General features: G+C 44.8%; 2 protein-coding genes across 3 annotated transcripts in view; one reads left to right on the forward strand and one right to left on the reverse strand.

Moving 5' to 3' along the window:
• Positions 1 to 11,042, reverse strand: part of LOC131288848 (MAP/microtubule affinity-regulating kinase 3-like) — a 76,407-nt gene extending 65,365 nt beyond the window's left edge. For both annotated transcript variants that reach the window (XM_058318027.1, XM_058318025.1), the window contains exon 1: positions 11,013 to 11,042. The gene's annotated coding sequence lies outside the window, so the exon portion shown is untranslated. The remainder of the gene's footprint in view (positions 1 to 11,012) is intronic.
• Positions 11,043 to 13,681: 2,639 nt separating this feature from the next.
• On the forward strand, positions 13,682 to 16,631 carry LOC131285966 (calpain-B-like). Its single transcript, XM_058314820.1, has 4 exons — positions 13,682 to 13,795; positions 14,306 to 14,968; positions 15,043 to 16,534; positions 16,609 to 16,631. The coding sequence occupies exons 1-4, from the start codon at positions 13,682 to 13,684 to the stop codon at positions 16,629 to 16,631; spliced, it is 2,292 nt and encodes a 763-aa protein (XP_058170803.1).
• Positions 16,632 to 16,646: the final 15 nt, after the last annotated feature.

The raw sequence follows: 16,646 nt of genomic DNA on the forward strand, positions 1-16,646 counted from the left end.
ATTCCAATTTGCATCGGATGGCTCTTCTTTGGCTGCCTCAACGAACTCATCAACAAGTCTGCCAGCGAAAGCCAATGACTTCGCACTTCGAGTCGGTACATAGAAACCAGCGAAAACAAAATCTTCCCATCGAACCGGTGCAATCGCAAACGTTTCGCACCGGTCTCTGTTGACCGAATCCATACGATACCGCCACGATTCCTTTGGGTTTACCGTGTTTCCAACCGGCTCGCTCGCCTTCTCTTTTCTTCTCCTCCCTCGACGCTAATAGTTTATGAGTCCATTTACATTGGGTTACAAAAAGCAAAGAGCGATGAAAAATAGTTAACCTCGCGAAGTCGAGCCTGCTTCGTGGGTAGGTGGTTGTTAAAGTAAAAACGTAAGGGTGAAAGGGGGCTCCTTTGCTTCATCCTCTCCTCAGCAGTCGTCGTCGCGTCCCATAACAACCGCTCATTTGGCAAGCCTTATTTGGGACTTTCGAGCAAGACTCCTACGCGACAACGGCCGAGCCCGTTCCAAAACTGGTGCAGCTTTTCGGTAGAAACCTGTTGTAACACCCTACGCCCACACTAGCCCGACCGAACTTCGATGGCCTTAGGCCAACCTGGGGCTGAACGACCTCCCCCCCGCAACAATCTTATTTTGTGGCCAAATCAGGATACTCTCGCCAAGAAAAGCTAAAATAATGGAACGAACTGAAAGCTCCCATAAATACACTCACCGCTTGGATGGTAAAGGAATATACCTGGGTAATCCACTCCATTCTGGGATTTGATTTCATTTTTTTTTGAGTTACAGAGCACGTGACCAGGGAAAACCCCTACAATGAAGACCTATGGGAAGGTCAAACAAGGCCGAAATGAGGTAGAAGCTCGGTATTTTATTAAGCCCAGCAAACGACTCTCGTCCGTAAGGCGAGGAGGTGAGTTCGGCGGTAGCATCGCTGTAATGGCCATGCAAATTCGTAGTCAAATCTGGAGAAAAAGGAGCTCCTCTTCCTGCCTCCTGTCATCTGTAGCTCAAACTCTTCTGGTTCGAATTAAGATCGGTTGGTGGCGCGGCCGGGGTAGGTTCTTGATTACGCGAAAGAAATCCATAAGTTGTTTCGTCCATATCCGAAAATATGCTCCCAACCGATCCAGGTCAGGTCAAGCACCTGGAGGCGAATCGAAACATCTGTAGCGATGACTACACAGTAAAGTAAAAAGCTGTCTCTAAAGCTAGAAACTACTAATTTTGATTAACAAACAAACGTCTTTGCACGTGTTAGACATCGCATTCCCTAAAGCTTGAAGCTTTCAACATGAATGTAAATGAAAATGTACTGATAGTTTGCAGAAACACACAACATGCTGTATGACTATCTATCATAACTGGTTAAAAGTTGCCTGTTAATTTAAAAACCACATTTACGGACATCCATCATGTCACGAACCATCCAACGGGATAAATGAATGGCCACAACTTTTTATCAATTTGCACACAAGTTAAACATCGTTTATCTCACCGGAAGAAGACAGTCGTCATCCGGGTCGCTAGCGTGTCGCGTTGTTACAACATGTCGTTGAATGACTATTTATGCAGCACGATGCGTTTTCTCTTCCATCTTCCTTCCTTCTACTTTATTCGCCCCCCGGCCCCGTTAATGGATTAGATTCTTTTTTTGTGTAACATCCATTTTTTGAACTGCTTTCCGAATGGTTGAAATGCAGTTTTCCATCACCTCCCTCCTCCTTACTGGGAAAATTTTCTCTTTTTCACCTGGGAGGGGGTCTTGGTTCCCCGTTTGCCGAGGCTTGCCGCAAAACGCAACACATTTGCAATCGATCTGTTTTTCTCACTCGCCTAACACACCGTATCTCCTGAATGCTTCAGGCACACGTGGAGGATGGGCAGTTGACCAGTTTTTGACCCAAAAGGAGGTATACATGGAACAAAAAATACCATACGTGTATAGGTAAAAGCTACTATACAACTATCGTCCAACTTTTTGACCCCTACGACATTTAAAAAAAAAGCTTTCCTATAGCTTACCTTCTTGCGCTGCTCTCAAACTTACGCTTAGTTTCTTAACAACGCCATAATAACTTGTAAGACTACTTTTTAAGGACAACACCCGTTTTCAAACGCCAAAGCAGTGTTACACACGAATGCCGGAGAGTCGGACAAGATTTCAACATTGGCTTCAATCATAGCTCCTACGAAAGCGAAATGTAGCTATCGGTAGATAAGTGAGAGAGAAAGCCTGACAGTTATGTTAGATGCATGGAATCTGGTGTGTCTAAACCAGATCTGCGACCTCACCTCGGATTACTTCCCACAGCAGTGAATCAAGCATCCAACGGTATGGAGGTAAACACTAGTTGCCTCCACATTTTCTCTTTGCTGGTTACGTGGGTTATCAGACGGAACTCAGAAGCGTCGGACAAAATTACTGTAAAATTTTGAATTTAAAATTGAATTTTGAAATATATTGTTCGTTGTATTTGGTACAACAGTGCATGGGCCATGTGCCTGTTTTTAATTAAAATTTAGGTATTAAACCTATTCGTTTTACCACCTCAGAACTGCTCGCGTTCATTCTTCGTTACAAGCACTGAATATTGGAGCTTCCATTGCACATCTGCGAATTCGATCCTCCATGAAGTTTGCGACTGCTAAAGTTGCGCAAGGGTTTCTTTTTTCACGAACAGGTGACGTGAGCCGACTAGACCAAGACCCTACAAGTACTTGCGCGCCATTGCGGTTGACCGCAGATCTGAAAACATCGCACACACACACACACATCAGATGCGTCTAACCACATGGAACGCCCGCCAGGTGGAGTTTCTGGTCTTGCCGGTAGAACCTGGCGTTTTACAAACATTAACGCACGACCGATTCCGAATCCGACTCCGGTGGCGTTTCAGCAGATCGGGGGGTCCAGGCGTAAGGCAATGCTGAAGGCTCCACACACCCATTGCCGTGGTGGTGCTGGCCTCCACCCCGAAACGCCAGGCCCAGCCAGTTGTGGTCTGGCAACACGTGTAGCGAATAGGTGGCAGAGAACCTGTTGTCAGAACTGGTTCAAAGCACTGACGACAAACAGCAACGCGAACGAACGTGGCAACATGGGCAGCTTCGTGTTCCGAACAATGGGATATATTTCGCACATTGCAAAATTTTTAAATAAACATCATCTTAGCAACAACATTAGTTCCCCGTGATCCGATACTGTTATACTCCACGGATGGCACACGAATTATCGGAAGGCGTCACATACTTACACACACACACACAACAGCATGGAGAAAATCGACACAAAAACCAGCGGAATAGAACGGTTCCCTTCCATTCCTTCGATTTTTCTTCACCTCCCTTGGCTGTGCTTGCCAAGTGAAGGCTTCCACTTCCTCACACGCATCGCGGTTTCTTATTTTCGCGCCAGCTTTGCTTCTCCTCTGTCATCATCGTTCGCTGAAGGTACGAGGAGTTTACCGTTAGCACAACTTCCGATTTGAAGGTCGATGCTCGAAAATGGAAGTTAAACGAAGTTACAACCCAACATTTTACCTCCGAGCATTTTGGCTTAGCTTCCCCGGTTCCTTCCATATTTGAAATAGTTTCTTTTAAAAGTAGTGTTGCAAACACTAAACAGGGATTATTTACTCCTTATAACTCTGTACAATTCTATGCTCGTTTTGAAGTCACTAAAAATAATAGAACAAATTTCACGAAGAACGGTCGACGTTGAACACGCGAGATTTGGAGCTCCTCGGTCCCCGGGTGAACATAAATCAAACTGATACAAAGCAGCCAGCCAACGTTGCCCACCACCCCACCCACGTTCTGAACTCTGTTTATGGAGAAGCTTTCATCCCCGTTCTACGAATGAACCTAAAAAAGTAGGTAGGCAAAAGATTGATAAAATGTTTTCGTTAACAAAAAATCCTTTGCTGGTTCACAAACCCACCGTGGGACGTAGGTTTGTCGATCCCTGGCGCAATACAAGGGACAACTATATACAAGGAAGAAGGGCAGACAAACGAAAAGAAACAAATAAACATGGCTATGCGCGAATCGGAAAATAAAACGAGAGAAAAGTAACGGAACGACGGATAACAATCTTGTCGCTACGGTGTCATATAAGGAAGCAATTCATATTAGCATTCTGTTGTAGAACCCTTCATTACGGTAACAAACGAAATGGAACCGTTGAAGCTGAAAAGTAGGTTTGAAACTAGAACTTGAAACATTTGAAAAAAGTTTGAGATACAAATCCCGATCAAATAGCAGTTCATATTTCAGTGAAGATTTTATACAGCTAACTTCAGTGTTTTATGGTAAAATGCTAGGTAAATAAACATGCACAACAAAACACGCTTCCCCTCTCACTCACAAAAAGCTAAACAAATGAGGGTGTTGTTTATTTACTGTTTACCGCCAGAGCTGGTAAGTTCGCCAAACTATATTTGGGACTATTCGATCAACACACATCTACTTAGACAAACCCAAACAAAGGATACAATGTTGCATTTGATTTACATTTTACGAAGAATTTAGATATCTTCATAGATAGAGCGAACCAAACATCAGTTGCTGTGAGTTGTAAAGTTAAGATTTTCGACAAAAACAATTATCCTTCCCACCACCCGCAGCGCAGTTTCATAAGAAAAACAAGTCGTGCCTCCACAAGCTGAGGGTGAAGATTACATAATTCACTCATCAATATACTACTACTATTCGGGGATCTATATCTCCTGTCGCCACACATCCCAGCGATGCTACAACACCCCATTATTAATATCGAACGGATAATTATGATTAAAAAACATCGGGGAGGCGGCGGCACGACGCCCGTCAAAACAACCGAACCCCACCGTGAACGAAATGAAAATGAATTCCCGGCATGAATGGGCAAATGACTCAGGGGAGAACTCCAGGGGTCAGAGGTCGGTCGGCGCAACTTTTAATTGAACCCTCCGCTGCTCCATGCAATGCGTTGCCCCAATTAAACTTCACCAAAAGAAACGACCTGGCGGGCCTGTATCATATTCGTTCGCCGTAGTATTTTCATCCATTGTTGATATTTATTCATTCCCTCTCGGTTGCTTTTCTCCCCACCCCTGGTCATTCCCTATCGTACATTGACCTTTACGAGCTTCCCTCCGAGCTTTGCTTCGATTCGCCAAATTTGGCCCAAGCCGTCCGAAATCCAATTATTGCAGTGTCAGCGAAAGCGCAAAGGAAAAACAAAATGCATTTTACAAGCGACAAGAGGTCAGAAGGATTAATTACGTTTTACCGCGTGCACACTCTCCCAAGTGGCTCAGGGAACGAAGATTAAGTCTTTCCGCGTTGTAGCGCATATTAATATTTGGACCATCCATCGAACTCCCATCGTGTGTTCCACATTGTTTCTTCCAACCGACCTCGATTGCCCCCGGTGTTTCATGTAGGTCACCGCCATCCGATCGCCAAAGCTCGTGTGTGTTGTGGAAAATGAAGTAGTAAACAATAGAAATAAAAAAAGTACTTTATTGGAGTATTAACACCGAGAAGGTGGCGCTCATTTATCTTTTTTTTTTTAATCGGCCTGTGCAACAGCGGAAAAAGGAGATGTTGAATATCGTTCAGTTCTTCTTCGATTACTGCTGGCAAATCAAAAGCTGAATATAGGCCATCACGGTAGGTGCCTGCATCTATGGTGGTCGGCATCGACTACCAATGCGTTTTGTGGTTGATTGTTTGAAGGCAACGCGTTGCGTCAATTGCTGCCATTGATATTTCCCATGCTTGTGTCAGTCGATGATAATGTTTGTCTGGGAAGGTTATGACTTCGGGATTTACAATACCATCCCCTTATTATGCTAAACTTACTCCCATTCGCTGATGGAACTTACCAGGAGAGAGTTTATTTTTGTACTTGTCACTACAAACAAGCGAATAAACAAGGATTTGTATAGCATATCCAGTGTATCGCCGGTTTTCGTGGGGGTATTTTCCACATTTACGTCATTTCGTCCAAATTTGCTGTGCTCCACTGTCTATGGTTGTGTGCACTAGAGAGACAAAAACGGCTTACAACGAAGAGAACAAAGTTGGAAACAGATTTCCTGCTTGCGGGGGAGGGTGAGTTGAAATGCTTGTTGGTTGGATTGAAAAATCGAATTATCCATCCGAAGGATGGCTGGGGTTCGGAAAACTACTTCCAACCAGTTGGCAAGGAGACCCGGTGTGAATGCGGGAAAAACAACGAGCGGCACGAAACGACCGAGGCAAGCAATCGAGTTATGCTCTCGTTGCGAGTATCTCGCTCGCGCTGGGATTGCCACAGAGAGTGTTCTCAACGGAACAGGCCGGTAAACGAGCAGCACCACAGCCAACAATCCAACGTACGCCATCGAAATGACCCATCTCTACCCAGAGCTCGCACGAGGGATGGGTGGAAACCGAACACAGGCCGAGTTTTCCGCTGACGTCAAGAGGGAGAAAATAACGTCGTAAAATAAGCCCGTACCAAGGAAGGAAAACACCCCTACGAGTCAGCGCCGGTTGAAGGGAAAACCAGCATAGGTGCATGCACTCGAGTGCTCTTGAATTCCTGGCGACGGTGGATCCTATCTTCGATCCACCCCGGTGATGTCCTTTCATTTCGTTTTTCGTCCCTGCTTACACTTTGCATCAAAGGTGAAAAATGGTTGATGAACACAACGTATTGCAAAAAGTACCTTCAGTAGAATGGAGTTTCGATTAATAATTATTTAACTTCAGTAGTAAATATTCTTTGGAGCCTTTAATAATTTCAATTCACGGAAGAAGCTTTCTCCACTACAAATCTAATGGAGAGGCCTATGCAAGAAAATAGTGAAGGAAACTGAGAACGTAAAGAAACCGAAAAACGTTGATCGTTGGTTTGCCGGAAAGCCTAAAATGTTAAACTAAACACGTTCTCCTCGTCTCTCTAGTGGCGCGCGATGAAGCGAGGCACAAATCCACCGAGCGTATCTTTGGAGTTACTGTTCGCAGTCGTCAAGGAAGTGCACGGTGGGCGTTCATGTGTGGCACGGTGTGGAGTGTGGGATATTCTTGGCTAGCGAGTAGGAAAATGGAAGAGGAAGGAGCAAACCAGCTAGATAGAAACGGTAAATGCAGGAGAACGGCGAGGCAAAGGCGAACCATCCAAAACCGCCCCTAAAACGCAAACAGACGGACGGGAAAGGACGGATTGAACTGCCAGAGACAGGCCCCGTTCAGTTTCGAGCAATAGTCTGTGAAAAGGCTTGGCGTCTTATGATGGGAGGAAAATAGCGCAACGGCAAAACGCAGAGAGCATATATTTCGATGGCCCGTTGGTTGGTTGGTTGGTTGGGGAAGCAGCGAAGAGAGGGAAAAGGGTGTACGAATAACATACATCCGCTCTCGCACACCTGTACACACACAACATATCGTTGTAGATTTAACATAAGGTGGTCGTTTGGGTAGCCAACATATAACGTATGCATGCATGCCGCTGCTCTGTCCGACGTCCATTTCGATGCGGTAAAAAAAAACAACACACCAACTCGGAACCGTGAAGGGGGCTGAAAAAAGATAGATGATAAATTGGCGCTTGTTGCATCGTCCCGACAATTGTTGGTGCTCTTAGTAATTCTTTTGATAACACCAACTATCATCAACAAATAGTGGCTAATTGCACAGTTGTGGTTGAATTGTTCCAAAGAAGTCGACTTAAATATACTCCTAGCAACATTTTAATTCGAGTTTCTTCGTGTTCCTTTGCTGATGATGCAATGGATAGCAACCAGCTGCTAATATTTTGGTCCAATCTTAGAATTTATTACTTTCTTCAAAAGGTCGTGAACATGAACCTGCTGTTTTCGTCACGCACAAAAAATATTTCGTCACATATGAGACGTTACTTTTCTTTAAAGTAAAAAACATGGTAAATAATACTGATATTTGAAAAGTTACAATTTAGCATAGCGACCAACACTGCCGGTCCAACGGATTTGACTGTCCCCAAAAACTCCATCCCGAAGAGAACATCTGAACTGTCACTGGTCTGGTGACCCCTTTTTCACCAAACCAGCACACAACGCGTGTGGATGCGATAATTTTCACACGCAAGAAAACCCATTTCCTTCTGCCACTGAGACATGGCCGGGAGGCGGCTTGCTCATCTGGGTCCTTTTTTTTACAAAGGTCCACCGCACGACGATGGAACAGTGAGAGCAAAATGACGCAACCGAAAAGAAGAACATTTTCATCGCCCCCCGGAACGGAGTGGGGAGTAAATAAGGCGAATAGTTATTCAATACGTTCCTACCGGGACCCATTGTTGAAGAAACAAAGCAATTTAAATTGCTCGTTTCCAGGATTTCTGCGTAAAACTCATGAATGGAGAATGGGAGAATGGGGAATGAAGTAAGGAGCGTAGGTGATATTTACCTGTTTGTTTACTAGAACGATTATCCAAAAACGAGGCGCCGTAGTTTTTCGTGGAATGATGGCGCCTGTTTTACAATTCGCAGCTGTAGCATAACTTCATTCTCACATGATGTTGTTCGTTTCAAGCGAATTCGTCACCTTTGCTCTGACCGCTCATCGTCATTTTCATCTTCATCACCATCATCCCCCTTTTTGCTTTCACACGCACACCACAAGTCGGTACACACACACCAACAAGCGCGATCTTTCCTTCGAATACAAACACAACTAACAGCCCGTCCACCACCACCAACAACACATTTCACCGCGTAAGCACTACCAGCATATTTTCAACACTTTGCCACCCATGTTTGGGACGACACGGAAAAAATAGGTGAATCGACTCATTCGCGACTTTTTCCTGCCTCAAGCAGGCCCCACGGCGCACGAAGGATTGTGGTTTGTTTTTCTGCTAACAATGTACCCTCGGTTCCCCGTTCCGATCATCACTTCCGCGGTTCGAAACACTCTACTAGCCTCTTCTCGGTCATCCCATTCGGCCCTGCTGCTTTTCCCTACGACATTTCCACACAGCCTAGAGACGTTTTTATTTTCGTTCAAAATGTCAGCTGCAGTTTTACCGGACCGTCTCCTCTGGGTCGTTTTCCCGAAAAGCCAACCACTTTTACCGACTCAGCAGTCTCCGACAAAACGACGACGGTCGACTCTCAATGAGGTCTCTCTTTTCTATGCTCGCTCTCAATGATGTTGCCCGCTGTCTTTTTCGAAGGTACTGAAACAAACACGAACATGGGTGGTGGAAAAAAAAACGTCGTGGACAGCGAGGAAAAAGGAGCCCTGTGCAGCCGCGTACACACCTTTCCAACCGGGTGTTACCTGTGCATGGGAAAAATCATTCACATACACTTGGAAAAAAGAAAAACGCGAGCTGGCGCCGGCACGCACACCGCGTACTTTTTCGGACGCAGAAGAAATCCAGCGCCCAGCATAGTGCATCGCACTCGCTTTACAGCGCTTTTTTGGAAGGCTTTTGTTTCCCCCAGGTGACTCCTCCTGTGCTCCACCTGCTACTTGACCCTTCTTCTTCGAGTACTGCAGCTCCTGAATGACGGAAGAAAGTTCGAAGGTCCAATCACATGGCAATGATTTCTACATCCCACGGCTGGCTACTTTTTGTTGTTTCATAAACTTCTAGACTGATTTAATACTGACAATACACACTAGGACGAAACGCCCTTTGCAGAATGTGGAAAATCGAATCGTTGTGACAACGGAAGCGGAGCGCACGCGAGCAGCAGCTGCAGCAGTAATCTCTGCTATCGATCGCTACGAGATACGAACTTCGGCCGAATGCGACCCCTTTCCAATTGATGGCGTTGAACGACGAAAGCGAATCATCGATGTTTCCGGCTTGATTCATAAACACTTCACCAAGGGCACCCGTGACTGCTTTCCCGATGCACACACTTGCAACTGGAATTGCAATCCACTCGATCTGTCCAGGTTGTGATTTACTTTTGCAAAATAAAGCGATATCGCACTCGTCTGTACCGCAAAACAGGTCCATCTGCGTGCTGAAAGCTGGTTTAACTGGCGAATCTACAGCCTCCTCAGCTACAACTTTAAGCCCACGGATCGCGAGCGCGAGAGCGTCGGAGATGAACTGACTTGGGAAGAAGCTGCACACACCGACAACCGTGCGCGATGTGGCGTGGTGTTGGTGTGGAAAGTAGAAAAATATACTTTCACGGACGGACGGATCGGTTTCTCTTGAGCTCGAAAAACAATTGTGGAACCACAGGCCTCCACAAGTCTCCACGTTCTGACGGGTTTCATGTTGGAGCATGCGCGTCATGCATCTGTTTTTTTTTTTGCATGCACTCATCGACAAACCATTGCCAACTTAGCGTAGATAGTCCAATCGGGGTCGTCAAATGCACCGGAAAAATGACCCATACTTGTGTAAAAGCACTCATTTCTGGTAAGTTTGATAGGGTATATTTCGTCAAACATATTTTTAGGACCGCAAAAGGATTCAAGTTCACATAAAACAGTAAAGAGCTGCGGTTTATATTTTACACTACATAACACAACATTTATGTGAATGAATGAATGAAATCGACACAGTGTAGAGAAATATACGATGTAGATCGGCAAAGAATGTTCTGAGCGAATCTGTCACAATGGAATCGAAACGTCAGAAGTGCATCGTAGAACCACCTTTAGGTTATGCCAGCCGTGATCGTCTTGCACACCAACGCCAACGCACCCACCAACATTGATGCCTACGAAACGAAAACTAATCGCATCAAATTTTGCCAATTTACTGAGCAAATTTCGTCGACGCGACTCGATTTCTCTAGGATCACGCACTTTTCACTGAAGGATGCACGCCAATATGAACTAAACGCCGCGCCCAGTACACTATACAATTCAGTTAGGTATCGACAAAACCATCGATTACACGCCACTGTTCGCTGCAATTTTTGTGCTCACACGTAGAGTAACAAAGATAGCGCTTTAATTTCACCCCAAACACTAGAAATATGGCTTAAGTTCACAGTAAAATGCTCGGAAAGTACCCGCAACACTATCGTCCTGCTCCGACGTCGACGGCAGAAGTAGACATTTTGTTTTCTGTGAAATGCGCATAGTGGTGGGTAGTTTCCTCGGAACTGAAATGAAACAGCTCCCTCTGGGAGCGGATAGCGATAGCGATCCAGATTGTCCAGATGGGGGACCATTCACAAGCTCTATTTAGCCTTTGAATCAATTCAACCATTGATTGTACAATTGTTAAAGTAACAAATAATATGAAAAATCGGTAAATATGGTAGTCACGCATGATATGATGGATTGGGACTCGGATTCGAAGATCCGGATCTCAGAATGGATTTGAATCGAAAGATTCGATGCCCTGTAGGGATTCATTTTTCCCATCACTAATTTTGTTTTCACATGAAGTAGACTGTCAAAGGGTCTTTGACAATTCACTGCTCAGCGTTTATACTATAGCAGTGTCTATCTCCAGTGTAATGGCATGCAAGCTGTGTAACGAATGAATTGATCAAAAAGATACAGGCTACGTTGAAACTTGAGGTATACCTAACTGAACCGAAATACCTACAAATTGATTGTTATATCAAGTTGTCGTGTGTGGTATTTTGCCCATGTTACATTCATTTTTATCCAAAAGTATTTTAAAACCAACTTTTTCAAACTAGTTTGAAGTGGGGCATACCATCATGTCTGCTCACATGCCGTGAAGACATCAAAAGGTGCAATGTTTTTTTCGCGGACTTATTGTGCGTTACTATAGCAGACAAGTTGTTATAGGAACATATTGCCCCGTTTTCAGTATTTTGTGTAGTCTGGCAAATAAGTTTTCAGTGCTCTGGAAAATGGGAATACGACAACACCTCGAATTTCGAGGAACATGCTTGAGATGTCGGAAGTCTTCCGCTTGCCATTCCTGTATCAACTTAATGCAAAAACAATGGAGAAGGCAGCGAACGATACTACTTTCGAAGACAGATGGAATCATCCTCGGATGCTATCGCGATTTCTGACATTCTGTTCCATGAGTATATTTATAAAGGTCTGGAAAGATGCCTCATCCAGAGCCGGCTGTTGAAATACCGCATGTTGATCTACACGACCTACGCAATGTAGTTTTCCAGCGGGAAGGTCTTCACGTGGATGTTGTCGAAAACGTTGTGACATTGCATTCTTCATAACGACCAGCTCTTAAAGTAAGTAAAATATCAACTAAAAATAAGCAAATTACCATTTTTTTCGATTAAAATCGAAAGTCAAGATAAAAACAGGAATTAGTCGAACATAGCTTTCGTTCCAGCCCAAAATAATACCCATGCAATTTAAAGGGGGTTTGTATTTTTATTCATTAATTCTTTACACAATGATGCGTATGTACCTGGTACACAAACAGGCACTATATTAAAGTCAGATTTTGATTAACGAAAAATATTATCGATTTGAATCAGTTGATTTTTTAAAATTTCACGGACACGTGCCATCTTCATTCTGTTATCATTTCGGAATTTGCTCTTTCCACGCATGTCTTCAATATTTTAATATATTTCTGAAAAGTCAAATAGTAAACATGCAAACGATTTGGAAATGGTAACGATTCTTGTTTTATGCGATATTCACAAAACCGGAATAAATTTCAAATCCGGTTTTTAATGTACCTAACGCCATTCAAAACGCTTCTATTATCAGTATCCCCGGCAGTGGGGAGGAAACACCAGAATCATTAAAATCATCGCTCCCATGCTTCACAAGCATATTCTCTGAGCATAGTCGAGCTTCTCCTGCTTGTGGTGTCTCTCGTCGATATCATTTGACCATGGTCGTGGCCGCGACAAGTTGTGGTCTTGCGGTTCTGTTTACGTTAGAATAACGTTCAATAAACAGATACTCAATACTCGCAAGTGCTTTTAAAAGTATACCTTCCAGTGCTGGTGGATGTTGTACCTACAGATAAACAGTTAATCGAGACGCAAATCCCACCGCACATAAACATAAAGGAAGCTTCGGTTGTTGTCCATATGCTACCGTACAGGCTAGCGGTGTTTTACAAAGTCACCGGCATTTTGAGGGTCGCCAGGTTGGCGCAGCAATAGCTGCTTACAAGGTGCACCGGAAAGTGATGCAAGTTGTTGGCAGGAAGTGCAACCTAGCGGTGCGTACGCCGCAATCGTGACAGTTTCAAGATCGTCTTCAACAAAGGGAACGACGACATAGTGCTGTAGTTAGAATTTTCATGATTAAAAGTTCCCCACATGGGGATACTCCTGCTCTATCTCTTTCTCTCCCATTACTGGTCGTTCTGTCGCTTCGACCGCGATAAGGAATCGCGCGTCCGCGTAAAGCCAATATTGTGTGTGAATTTACATCAGTTGGAACCGTACCGTAACGAAAACAAGAACGACAATAACCGCGGATACGATCTCATCCACAAGCTGCTCTCTCGACCCGTAACGTATGACCCAGTCAAGTGAGGTGCCAAGAAACAAGTGAACAAAAAACTTGCCACGAGACACGCGTTAGACGATCGATATCAGAAAGCGCTGGTTAATCAAAGGAAAAGCTGTTAGCACCTTTGAATGAGCAGAGGTTAAATTATCTATTAAGTTCCCTATGTAAGTGCCCAAGCAGTGAGTGTTTCTGGTGTGGCAAATTAAAGTTAAGCGTGGCCATGGCCGATAAGTCTGCACCTGTTGCAAGCATGGCTCCCAACGATCCATTTAAAAGTAGTGACGAATCTAAGCAGAAGGGCCATGTGTTCGACAGGGTATCGACGGGGTCACGGTTTATGCCTGTTACATTCAGAAACGACGAGGTAATATAAAATATTGCTATAAGAAAGTGTGTTAAACATGTTGTAAATTCCATCGTAAGCAGAACAAGGAGGGGAATCGTTATCACCAAACAGTTTTGTCAATCACGGGGTGCTCCTCGGGTCCTTGAAAAGGTCATCAGTGTTGGACTATCCTGTTTTTCACAGGTTTTGGTTTTGTTTTAGTTGGAACTAATTCATTTCATTTAATTCAAGCTGTAAAACATTGTGACGGATGATACGAAAAAAACAAAAAGGAATTTCCCTTCTTTATGTTTGAAATATGAACAGCTGTTTCGCGAACAGTCAACTGAAGCGCATTCCATACCATTGATAATCGCGATGGTGATTCATGTGTTTTTATTATTAAACATATTTGAACGATATTAAACATATTTGAACGATAGTTCCATTGAAAAAATAAAAACATTCGTATTATAGAAAAAACTAATCATCAGGCATTTCCTTTGATAAGCGAATAAAAATAACTGATTTTTCTTTGTCTCCACATAGGCCATATACGAAGCATCGAATCAGTACCAAAACTTCTATCATTTAAGGCAAGAATGTCTTGCTCAAAAAACCCTTTTCAAAGACCCGGACTTTCCCGCGACCGAACGTTCCCTTGCGATGCCGAACATCGCCAACGTCCGTTGGCGGAGGCCGCACGATATCACCCCCAAGGCGCGATTCTTCGTAGATGGTGCGTCACGGTTCGACATCTGCCAGGGTGCGTTGAACGATTGTTGGTTGTTAACGGCTGCCGCCAACCTAACTGCTCACCCGTGGCTGTTCAAGCGGGTCATTCCGGAAGATAATGGATTCGAGGGTGACCAGTACGCGGGAATATTTCATTTCCGCTTCTGGCAGTTCGGCCAGTGGGTTGAGGTGGTGATCGATGACAGACTGCCGACGGATGCCGATGGGAAGCTGATTTTCGGACGATCTGCCAGTCGGAACGAGTTCTGGAGCGCTTTACTGGAGAAAGCGTACGCGAAGTTTTACGGATCCTTTGGGGCGCTCGATGGCGGAACAGCGCGGGAGGCGATGCAGGATCTTACGGGAGGTCTGACTGAGTTTTTCAATCCTAAAAAGATTATTGGAAAGGAGGAGCAGCTGTGGGATATTCTATGTGGCGGTTTTGAGCTGGGATCTCTGTTTGCTTGCAATTTAAAGGTTAGCAGGACGAGGTTTGATTGTTTGTGGTTGTTTGTCGCAATTTGATAATAAAATTTTCTACATTCTGGCAGAGTGATCCATCGGGGGAAACTATCCCTACTGGCGAAGGACTCCTGCGAGGCCACGCGTACTCCATTTCCAAAGTTCACACGATCGAGGGCCTGCACAGTGAGGGTACATCTTCGGTAAGACTGCTACGGGTGCGCAATCCGTGGGGTATGGGAGGAGAATGGAATGGCCGCTGGAGCGACAAATCTCGCGAGTGGAATGCAATCGATGCTCGAGAACGCAAACGAATGGGTTTGACGATCGAGAACGATGGCGAGTTTTGGATCGAGCTGAATGATTTCATCAAATACTTTGACCGATTGGAGGTCTGCCATCTCTCGCCGGAACTGCACAGTATCGAGGAGGGCGAGTCAGATGAAGTACCATCGCAAAGTATCTTTCGCTGGCAGGTGAGCTCCCTCGATGGCCAATGGATATGTGACACAACCGCCGGTGGTAACGTGACCTTCCTGGAAACGTTTTCACTGAATCCGCAGTACACGGTCAACGTTCAGCAAAGCACTTCCAGTTCGTCCGTGGTTATTGCGTTAAGCCAAAAGTTTCGCCGGATCGATGCACTCCCCAGTCTCACGATTGGTTTCATCGTGTATCGCGTGACGAGAGAGGATCTCCGTCAGAAACCGGTACCGATGGAGTTCTTCAAGAACAGTGACCACGCCATCGTTGGTAGATCCATCTACATTAACGCGCGTGAGGTGAGCTGTCGGTTAAACCTGGATCCTGGACTGTACCTTGTCATTCCATCGACGTTCGAGCCAAGGGAGGAAGGCGAGTTCTTGCTGCGCATCTTCACCACGCAGGGAAACACACTACATGAAAACGATGCCATTCTATGCTTTGGCACGATCGACGATCGTGTCCCCGAGCAGAATCAACTGTTCGACTCACCGAGGTGGCCATTGCTGGCGGATGCATTCTACAATCTGACCGACTCGAAACAACGAATCGATCAGCATAGGCTACAAGAGATCCTGTGGAAACACTTCTTCTATCGGACCACTTGTGGCTCAACAAATAAGAAGGACTTGAATGCTACACACTCCAAACGTGCTGCTTCCTCCCCTTGGAGAAAGATCTTTTCCTACCTGCAACAAATATGCTCCTGCTTCTGGCTACATTCGATACATCGCAGACGTGAGGCACAATCTATCGGCAATTTACTTGAACAAGATGACAATTCACGCCGAGTAGAGCTAGAGCAAATCACCAAATTGCTGATATCTCGTACAGGCGACGAAAAGGTCCTCGGATACGATCAATTTCGTACGATCGTGCGCGATGTGTACCAGTGGGAATGCGTCTTCAGGCTGTACGATACGGATGGCAGTGGTGAACTAGATCGCAAGGAACTGCGAAGTGCATTGCGGTCTTCAGGTTTCAACATAAACAACCGAATACTGTGCAAAGTGTTGCGACAGGTCGAAAAGCTTGACCGAGCCCAGATCGAATTAATCGATTTCGTCCTGTGCGCTGCAGAATGTCGACATGCGATCGGTAAGTTTGAATCCAAACTTTGTTATATAAAAACGTAAAACAGTGTATGTTTGTTTTGAATGATTTTATTGCAGATGTCGTTCATCAAAAACCTTGAACGTCGTTGAAAACA

Source organism: Anopheles ziemanni, chromosome 3, assembly GCF_943734765.1.
Source record: "Anopheles ziemanni chromosome 3, idAnoZiCoDA_A2_x.2, whole genome shotgun sequence".
Lineage (NCBI taxonomy): Eukaryota > Metazoa > Arthropoda > Insecta > Diptera > Culicidae > Anopheles > Anopheles ziemanni.

Coding starts and splice junctions, on each gene's coding strand:
- LOC131285966 (XM_058314820.1), top strand. CDS start 13,682: ATGGCTCCCAACGATCCATTTAAAAGTAGTGACGAATCTAAGCAGAAG. Junction 13,796..14,305: donor TTACATTCAGAAACGACGAG/GTAATATAAAAT, acceptor GTCTCCACATAG/GCCATATACGAAGCATCGAA. Junction 16,535..16,608: donor AGAATGTCGACATGCGATCG/GTAAGTTTGAAT, acceptor ATTTTATTGCAG/ATGTCGTTCATCAAAAACCT.